The sequence below is a fragment of the Poecilia reticulata genome, unplaced genomic scaffold, assembly GCF_000633615.1.
Source record: "Poecilia reticulata strain Guanapo unplaced genomic scaffold, Guppy_female_1.0+MT scaffold_125, whole genome shotgun sequence".
NCBI classification, from domain to species: domain Eukaryota; kingdom Metazoa; phylum Chordata; class Actinopteri; order Cyprinodontiformes; family Poeciliidae; genus Poecilia; species Poecilia reticulata.
In genome coordinates, this window is record NW_007615013.1 from 1,475,396 (window position 1) to 1,484,900 (window position 9,505).

Genomic DNA, 9,505 nt, shown 5'->3' on the forward strand with positions numbered 1-9,505 from the left:
CTTTCTGCTTTTATTCACTTTAAACTGATGAAATATTCTAAATGCTTCTCTGCTGTGCTGGAAAATCATTTCTTAAATGGGATTAAAAAAATACTTTACAAAAGTGTTTCTTAAAATGAGTTTTGCTGTTACTGCAAAGTCCTCGGATCTCCAAACACAAAAACCTGTTTATTCCTGGAGAACATGTTCAACCCAAAAAGATCCATATTTTAGTTACTTTTGAGTCACTGCTAAATAAACACAACTGCTTTATTTTCTGGTTCGGTTCGGTTCGGTTCGGTTCCAGTCTGGCTGATGAAATCTGGGCTGCTCCTTTTCTTTCCCAACTTGTTTTCTGGCCGTTCTGGTTCCCTGTTGTTTGCGTTAATGATCCTCCTCACCTGCAGGCTTTGGGCGGAACCGGACTCCTCCCCCCGCCGGCGCGGTGATACTTCCTGATGTACCTGAGCAGGTGAGGAGGAGGAGCAGAGCGTTTCTTCATCCTCACTGCTGCCATTGTAGCGCAGAGGATCAGCGTTGGGCTCCAACACCAGGGTGAGTCGGTTCTCTCCTTCCATCGACTCCACTGCGCTTTAAACACGGACCTGCTTCCGAACAGCAGGTACGGATCATCTCACATACTGGACAGGATCGGTAAGCTCCGCCCACCGACGTCAGCACGTTAAAACCGGTTGAGCGTAGGAACACCTGAGTGCGTGCAGGTGAGGTCTAGACCAGAACCCGCATCAACCGGAGACCACTGCTTTTCTGCGGTCCCCGGTTCGATTCCCGGTCCAGACTGGCTCCTTTCTCTGCCTCCTTCCTGTCCAGCTACTGTTGAATGAAGAAACTAACAAACAGGCTTTATGTATGTTGATAATGAGCAAAAAGACCCACACACTTATTTTTAAAGCATTTATATTAATTTGGGCTCTAATTTGGCAAACTGATGGAAAGAAACTGACAGGTTTTACTTGTTGGACTGTGTGTGTAAAGTCTGAGGTCTCAACTTGGTGCTGCAGGCCGGGAAACGTTTCTGCTGGAGTTTCTGAAAGAAACGATTCTTGCTTTAGGATGACGGACTCTATGAAAACTCAGCTGGTGAGCGCCATCCAGCTGCAGCAGGTGGAAATGCAAGAAAAACCTACAGGCAACTCGCAGGGCAACAACAGCAACAATGGTGAGTTTGATGATGAGAATTATGTAGAAAAATATAATTATTTATCTGAGAAGAGAGAAATCTGAGGATGGGAAGCTAGAAATCTGGAGAACTGATGAAATTTCCAGATATCTGATTATTTTGCTGATTAGTTACAGATTTAAATGTGGAGCCAAAGATCCACATGGAAGTCGCTTCATATCTAAGGAGGAATTATCCAACAATAAACTGCAATAATAATTCTGTGCATTTTCCCTTCCAACATGCACACAAAAGTTCCCATCACATAGTCTCACTGGCCACTTTATTAAGTACACCTTGCCAGAACCGGGTCAGTACCAGTCTTCAGGACTGCTTTGACTCTTGGTGGCTGAGATTCAACAAGAGTTTCAGAAACATTCCTGTGAGATTTTGGTGCATATTAAAATAACAAATCGATCAGCTAGATCCACAGTGAGAAGCTCCAGGTCACAAACGTCCTAAAGATGTGCTGAGCTTCAGAGGAGGAAAACTCCATGTTGCAGATGGTCTGATCTGGATGAAATGACTTTATCCTGCTGGAAGTGGACAGACAACCTGGCTGGAAGGTTCAGCTGAAACTCAGTTGGTACAGTCAGATGGTCATTGGACCAAGTATTGTTTCTCCAACCTGTTTCGGTGTCTGTGTGAATTGTAGCTTTAGTTTCCTGTTAGCTGATAGAAAGTAGCACCTGCTGTGGTCTTCTGCTGTTGTAGCTCATCTGCTTCAAGGTTTGATGTGTTGTGCGTTGACAGATCCCATTCTGCGTGCTTTGGTGGTAACCAGTGGCTATTTGAGTTATTGTTGCCTTTTTGTCATCTAGAACTAGTCAGCATTTCTGGTCCTTCAAAATAAAACTCCATTAGTTGATGTCCTTTACACCCTTCTACTGCATTCTGATGGTCGCTTTAAATTTCAGCCAGTTGTCTTACACACGTCTAGATATGTTGAGTAGCTGTCACGTGATTGGCCAAGTTTCTCTTTGTGTTAACAAGCAACTGGTCAGGTGTTCCTCAGGGAGCTGGTGAGGGAACATAGTGTTTCCAAGATGACAGAACGAGTCCATGACTTGCTCCAGCTGTGCGACAGATTCTCCAGACAATTCTAGTGGAGGTGGATGCATGTGAGGATCTGGAGGAATTTAATCTGACTGAATCTCTGGACTGTTTTCAAATGCAGCAGATGAGAAGTTCACTGTGGAGCAAGCTGTGGAGACCATCGGCTTTGGACGCTTCCACGTCCTGCTGTTTGTCATCATGGGCAGTGCCAATGTGAGTCTGACTTAGCCCCAGCAGAACTGCAGTGAAGGTGGCACATCTGCACACTGACGCTGTGTTTTTGTGCAGATTGTGGAAGCCATGGAGATCATGCTACTGGCTGTGGTTTCTCCAGAGATTCGATGCGAGTGGCGCTTGGAGGACTGGCAGGTCGCCCTCGTCTCCACGGTGAGTTTCAAGCATAAACTCAACTCTGTGTCTTATGTAAAAAAATAATAAAAAGACTTTGATAAAAGAAAAAAACTCAACTCTGTGTCACAAATATCTTTGATAAAACTCAGCTGAATGTCACTCCAATTATCTGAAATGTTGCTGAAGGTGAGCTGCAGAGGTTATGGAGACATTCAAATCTGAATTTTGTTAACATTTTGAACATTTTATTAACCCTCATTAGCAAAATAAACTGTTGGAGAACTGGACTGGCAGAATCTCTGAATAGTTTGGGACTTAAGATTTGAAAAGAAGTGGAATTTCTTTCTGGAGTGACAAAAAGGAGAGCGCTCCAGTAATCCACGACTCCAGATCAGGATGACAGCAATGTTTGACTAAGCAGTTGATTGATGTTCTGACAACGGAAGTCTGAAGGTTTTGCTTTCAGACTTCTTAAAACAAGAAACCAAGAAACTTGATAGGTGCAGGATGATGACGCCTAACCTTAACTCCAGGCAGAGGTCCTCAAAGTAACACACATCCTTGTTGAAATGGTTTTTGTGGTGGTAAAAATGAGACCATGATGATTTTTTGAGGAAGTAATAATTTGCCTTTTGATTCAACTATCAATTCATTTTGGTAGAACTCTGGCATCATCTCACATCTTCACCATTTAACGATCTTCACAACCTGCCTTATGAAAGTCTCTCTCTGTCACATGGACGAAGCATCATCTTCAGAACAGCTGCCTTCATGAGAACCTGCAGGTTTCTGTCAGACTGAGTTCTGAATCCTGAATCTTCTGTTTCAGAAATGTTGTAATGTTCCTCCTAAGAAGCCGTTCTGCTGTCCATCTGGACCCACTGATATCTAGACTAGTTCCTGAGGTCCTCAACCTTCACAGTACCTTCAGTTCATGAGCATAATGCTGCCACCGCCATGCTTCGCTGTGGTACGGTGTCCTTCCAGTGATATGTTTTGGACCTGTTTGGTTCCGTCAGACCAGAACCCATTTTCCCAGACAGTTTTGGGCCAGACCACTTCCTGTTTTATCTGGAAATGTGCAACTTCAGGAATGTCTTTAGCTAGAGACAGCTGTTAATATGGTCCTGCAGAACTTCCTGGACTCTTCTCCTGACTATGACCTCTGACCTTGGTGAACCTGTTACGTCCACCAAGGGCACAACATATTTGAGGACACGAGACAAAAAGATGAGGGTTTAACAAAATGTTTTATTCATAAATTCTCTTCACTTTGATTTTCTTAAGTCAGCTTCTTCTGATTTCCTGCGAAGAAAATGGCGTTAAGGCCCTCAGATCCCGTGTCCCAAAAAGTAAAACAAAACCCCAAAAGTATTAACAGAAAGTTGGACCTGGTGAGCCAATCAAACAGAACAAAATGGTACAGCAGGGGGCCGACCCTATACTGAAGCCCCTAATAGTACCGGACTAAATCAAAAAAGAATCTAATAAAAAAGATCGAAAACAGGACAACCGGTCCCACCAGGCCAAAATCACAAGAAAAGCAAACAAAGGCTAACAGAAATACCACATGGCAGACTGGAAAGTCAGCTGTGGCCCACAGCGACTGAACGTGCGCGCACCGCACGGGTGGAGCGAGTGGAAAGGCGGAGCTCAGGCAGGAAGATGGTGGGACTCCTCAACATGCCGAAAGCCACAAATTAACGTAATTAAATGATCACAAAGGAATTATCCAAACTCCAAAATAGATTAACAAAAGGTCATTCAACTAAAGTCTATAAGAAAACAAGGAAAACAGACAAAAAATTATAATGTGCCCGAAGCACATAACACTCTCTTTGAACTAAATGTGGAAAAGCCAAGCAGGGAATCTGTTCCAGGTCCATCAAATTCAGGTGGAAACCAGAGAAGAAGCTTCAACAAAAGATTAGCTGAAGTGTAGTGAAACAAAGTTCGGAATACACTGTCCAATTTTTGGCTGACTTTGAGCCATTTTTCCATTTGTGTGACAAATTTTAGAGTGATTGTGTGTAATGAGACATGATTAACAGCTCACTCCCGGAAATCATACGGTCGCATCGAAATCCAACTTGTTATGATGGTATTGCACTGTTGAAGCTAATGTTGTTAAGAATGATCAGGTATTGTTAGGAATTACTGAGAGGAGGCCTGACTACCAATGTAAACATGTCTGCCACATCCATCCATCCATCCATCCATCCATCCATCCATCCATCCATCCATCCATCCATCCATCCATCCATCCATCCATCCATCCATCCTATCCTATCCTATCCGGGGTCAGGTCTCGGGGGCAGCAGCTTCAGAAGGGAGGCCCGAGCCTCAACTGGCTCCTCTGGACGTGGAGGAGCAGCAGCTCTACTCTGAGTCCCTCCCGGATGACCGAGCTTCTCTCTCTAAGGGAGAGCCCAGACACCCTGCGGAGAGGATGTGTTCATCCATTCAGTGTCAATGGAAACTAGTATTATTTAACATGTATCCAAATTAATAATTTATCATAACCGCTTCAAAAGCATTTGGACATAATTTAACCGTCATATTCATTGTTTTTGGGACACCAGAATAAATAGATTGGATTAATAAGGGATTATTTCATCTTGCATTGTGAATATTTTACTTTATGACACTCGGTTTTGTCAGACAGCAGTGACTACGATCCAGTAACTCAATGACTGTCCTTTTGCACTCTACAAGTACAAGACATTAATGCTGTTGATGACTGACTGACCGAATGTCTCCTTCAGATGGTGTTTGTCGGCTTCATGGTCTGTGGAGTTTTGGCCGGTTATATCGCTGACAGATATGGACGCTGGAAGGTAGGAAATGGCTCATTTCAGTTGCAGCGCCATTGTTATTTCCTGTGTGCTTCTTCTTGGGCTTTGTGTTTCATTCAGGTTGTGTTTGGAGGTTATGTGTGGAGCGCCTATTTCTCTCTGCTCACGTCGTTTGCTCCAACGTATGGCTGGTTTATCTTCCTGCGAAGCATGGTGGGCTGCGGCGTTGCAGGAGTGTCACAGGGGTTAGCTCACACAAAGCAGCAGTAGACTGAAGATCCTGCTCTGATTAGCTAAACATGGTTTATTTGCTCTTTAGGTTTGTGTTGAAGACAGAGTTCATCCCTGCCAAGTATCGAGCTTACCTGCTGCCTCTGGGCACTGTGAGTTCTGCTCTCTCAAACTTTCTTTCTCAAATCAACAGAAGCACTGAAGCTCTTTGTGTTTCAGATCTTCTGGATGACCGGCTCCATGCTCATCATCCTCCTCGGCATGCTGGTGGTTCCCACTATGGGCTGGAGATGGATGATCCGGCTCTCCATCACACCAAGCATCATCCTCATCTTCCTCTTCAAGGTGCAGGTTCTGCTCCAATTGTTTGTTTCCGCCATGTCTGTCCCAGTCAAAGCATGAGATGTTTCTGTTTGAACTGACGCTCCCCAGTTTATTCCTGAGTCGGCCCGTTACAACGTGTCAGCAGGGAAAGTTGATGCTGCCGTCAAAACCCTGCAGAGGATCGCCAGAATGAACCGAGCTTCTCTTCCTCCTGGACGGCTGGTGGAGCCCGCTCTGGTATTTTCGGCTTCCTGTCTTATCTCCTTGAATTACACAGAAAATACCTCGACTACTGTGAAGACTTGTAATCCTTGCTGTGACCTGATGGTGTCAGTGTTGCATCATGGCTCAAATAATGACGCAGTAGCTTGTCGGTACTTCTGTTGCTGCATATTTTTCCATTTAAAATCCGTCTCACCCAGAGTGAATATGAGAGCTTCTGTCCATTTTCTTCTGCATGGATGTGATCCTGTTGTTAACACGTCCAGATGGAAAACCCAGACGTCCCTCAGCTCTCAGGCCAGAACAGACATGTGATCCATTCAGAGTTTACCTTCTGCTCTCAGATCTCATCAAAGTTGGAAGTGGCTTAAAAACCCTCTAAAGGGAGGCGTCTAGAAACAGGAATGGAGAATTATCTTCCTGTTTCATTGTGATAAGAAGCAGAAAAAATCATGAACATAAACTTTAGATGACCGATAGTTGTTTGTTTCCAAATATGACTTGAAGCTGTTACCGTCATGTATGTGTTTAACATGTGTGTGTGTGTGTGTGTGTGTGTGTGTGTGTGTGTGTGTGTGTGTAGCCTCATTTGATTTTCTTTAGAAGCTGCATTTTGTTGACATGCTGGTCTTAGAACCACATTTAAAAGAGAAAAAATCGATTGATGGTGTGATGCTTGTTTCCCAGAGGGAACGTGGCAGCTGGAGGATTCTGTTCAGTCCAACCTTCAGGAGGACGTCCCTCCTGCTCTGGTACTCATGGTAAAGTTTGTTCATCTTTGAAAACATGCCATCAGAATCAGCCCGAGTCCATCAGCGTCCAGACTACAGTCCACTGTTCTCGTCAAAATTCTTGTCACTTATTTGCTTCTGAGTTCAGGATTTTTGCTGTTCAAAATGAAAATAAAGTTCTGTAGTTTTTACTTATGTTTACTACAGCACTTTGTGTCAAAAGTGTCAAAGTCTACATTTACATGCATTTATATTTTTGTAAGCAGAAAACTGGTCCCCAAAGCTGCAGGAAGGTTCACAATGGAGCATCAGGTCAAACAAAGTCTCAGGATCTGGCTTCTGTCTGCCCTGCAGGTTTGTGGCGTCCTTCGCGTACTACGGCTCGGTGCTCAGCAGTTCAGAGCTGCTGGAGAAAAACCTGCTGTGTGTGATAAACGCCGACGCAGAGCATCAGGTCAAACACCGCCATGAGAGCGGACTCTGCTACTGCATTCCCTTTGGAAGCAGCGACTACCAGACGCTGCTCATCAGCTCCCTGGGAGAAGTCGCATGTGAGTCCAGCAGTCTGAATGTGTTCATAAGGACCGGTTCAACCTCAATAGGAGGGTTGCTGGTCTGATTCCAGCTCCGTCCGCAGGACGCTTCTCCTGCCTTTCCTGTTGGTGGTGGCCCAACAAATGGTCAGGGGGCCCAACAGGTGTCAGGGGGCCGAAGGGGGCCCAATAACCCGATAGGCCTGTGCCTGGCAGTCTCTCCTTGGTCAAACCACTTCAGGGCAACTGTGGCTACTATCCAGTAGCTCGCCACCATCAGAGGGTGAATGAATGAATGTCGAGTGAAACACTTTGGAGTTCTCTGGACTTCATAGATTGTTAGACAAGTACAAATGTACACATCATTTATCACAATATTTTTTTTTCACTTCTTATACATTTTCATGTAAATTAAATTTATTTGTACTTTATTGTTGATGAAGAGACGCAGAACATCAGAGATCTTAAACAGATTTTTTTAAAACAGGAAATGTTTAAAAAACATTTAAACATTGATGCTGAATAAAATCCAGTTTATTTGCTCTGTCTGATAGAAGCAACATGTCTTCTGATTTTCTTTCTGGAAACTTTAGTCAGCAGGTTTTCCAGATTGTGATTTGTGTTGCTGGGCTTGTGATTCTCTCCATCTTCTCTGTTCTCCCAGTGGTTCCATTAAACATCATCCTGCTTAACGTGTTTGGACGGAGGATAAGTCTCACTGTGCTTCAACTGTTAACAGCTCTTCTGTTCATGATGGTCAACATCTGCACTACAATGTAAGGACTGCACTGAGTCTCCTCTGATAAGTCACTAGGACATCTGCAGTTTGATTGGTCTGTCACTAGGAAGTGACTCTGTTTACCAGACGGATCAGATTTAACTCACCCCGACTGAAGTAACAATTCTCTACTTTTGTGACTTTGCATGACGGTTCATAAACCACTGCAGCCTCAGTCTATGCTACAGCTCACAGTGTTTTATCCTCTCATACAGGCAGACATGTGGAACATCTCCTTTCCTAGCAGAGATGGACAGTTTTCACTGCAGCCCTCGTTGCTTTATCTGTACTGCAGGTGCTCATGTTGACTTCCAAACATAATAAGGTGTACATTTTATTTGGCCATGCATATTATTATTATTAGAAAAAGAAGAATAAAAGACAGAATGAGGGATTTTTCCAGCATAATATTCGTCCACTTTCTGTTCAACACGGTCACAGAAAATGTGGCGCTCAGACGAATGGCAGCAGAAACGCTTTGTAGATTGATGTTGGCGCCAGTTGCGCCCTGGGCTCCATGACGACCGGGTCTCTAAACTGGGTTGAGATTTGGTTTATTGGGCTGAATCACTGGAACCTGATTTTATCAGATCTTTTGTTCCTGTGCTGCCCACTGAAATCTGACAGGGCCCAGAGTCATTAGGATGCAAAACTTATTCATTCAGTCCGTTTAGCATATTTTAATACAACTGAGCTGCATTATCGAAACTTTTCTTACTTCAGGTTTGGCTTCACTGTGCTGCTGTTCCTGCTGCGATCTCTGGTCTCCATGAACTTTAATGTGGTTTACATTTACACAGCTGAGGTAAGAGCTGATAATGTCTTCACATTTACATAATCCAGAAAAGTTGGCATGAGCAGAGTGCTGATTGGATGCCAGCTCCCTATGAGATGCCTGTTGTTAGAAACCATAATAATAATAATACATGTCAGATAGCAACAAACCCATTGTTTGCTATATTTTCTGAACCATTCTTCACACATTAATAACCACTTGTGTAATCGCAGAAATAACCTATGTTAATTGTTAATGCGTCTCTGGTGTACAATGATTATTTTCCCATCTGCAACAATTTCCCAGCATGCTTTGTAGGGGTCATTAAAGGGCCCATTACTGTAGGAATATTCATCCTCCATGTATGGAGCACACACATTTACACATTGATATTCATGCAGCTAAAGTTCTAAGTAGCCAAGTTGTTGGTTGTTCTGTGTTCACCACTAGGTGGCGTATGTATGTATGTATGTATGTATGTATGTATGTATGTATGTATGTATGTATGTATGTATGTATGTATGTATGTATGTATGTATGTATGTATGTA

At 43.6% G+C, this 9,505-nt stretch overlaps 1 protein-coding gene across 6 annotated transcripts in view; it reads left to right on the forward strand.

The window, feature by feature from the left end:
- Positions 1 to 331: 331 nt before the first annotated feature.
- The window catches only part of svopl (SVOP-like), a 10,643-nt gene continuing 1,469 nt past the window's right edge, over positions 332 to 9,505 (forward strand). Inside the window, exons 1-13 of one of the 6 annotated variants that reach the window (XM_017302973.1) lie at positions 332 to 534; positions 1,053 to 1,159; positions 2,337 to 2,428; positions 2,504 to 2,602; positions 5,332 to 5,403; positions 5,482 to 5,606; positions 5,681 to 5,744; positions 5,812 to 5,937; positions 6,025 to 6,153; positions 6,826 to 6,899; positions 7,224 to 7,420; positions 8,067 to 8,178; positions 8,904 to 8,985. In XM_017302973.1, the coding sequence (XP_017158462.1) occupies positions 1,054 to 1,159; positions 2,337 to 2,428; positions 2,504 to 2,602; positions 5,332 to 5,403; positions 5,482 to 5,606; positions 5,681 to 5,744; positions 5,812 to 5,937; positions 6,025 to 6,153; positions 6,826 to 6,899; positions 7,224 to 7,420; positions 8,067 to 8,178; positions 8,904 to 8,985 (1,278 nt within the window). In that variant the 5' untranslated portion in view covers positions 332 to 534; position 1,053. The other 5 variants (XM_017302974.1, XM_008401738.2, XM_008401739.2 and 2 more) reach the window with 5 other exon arrangements.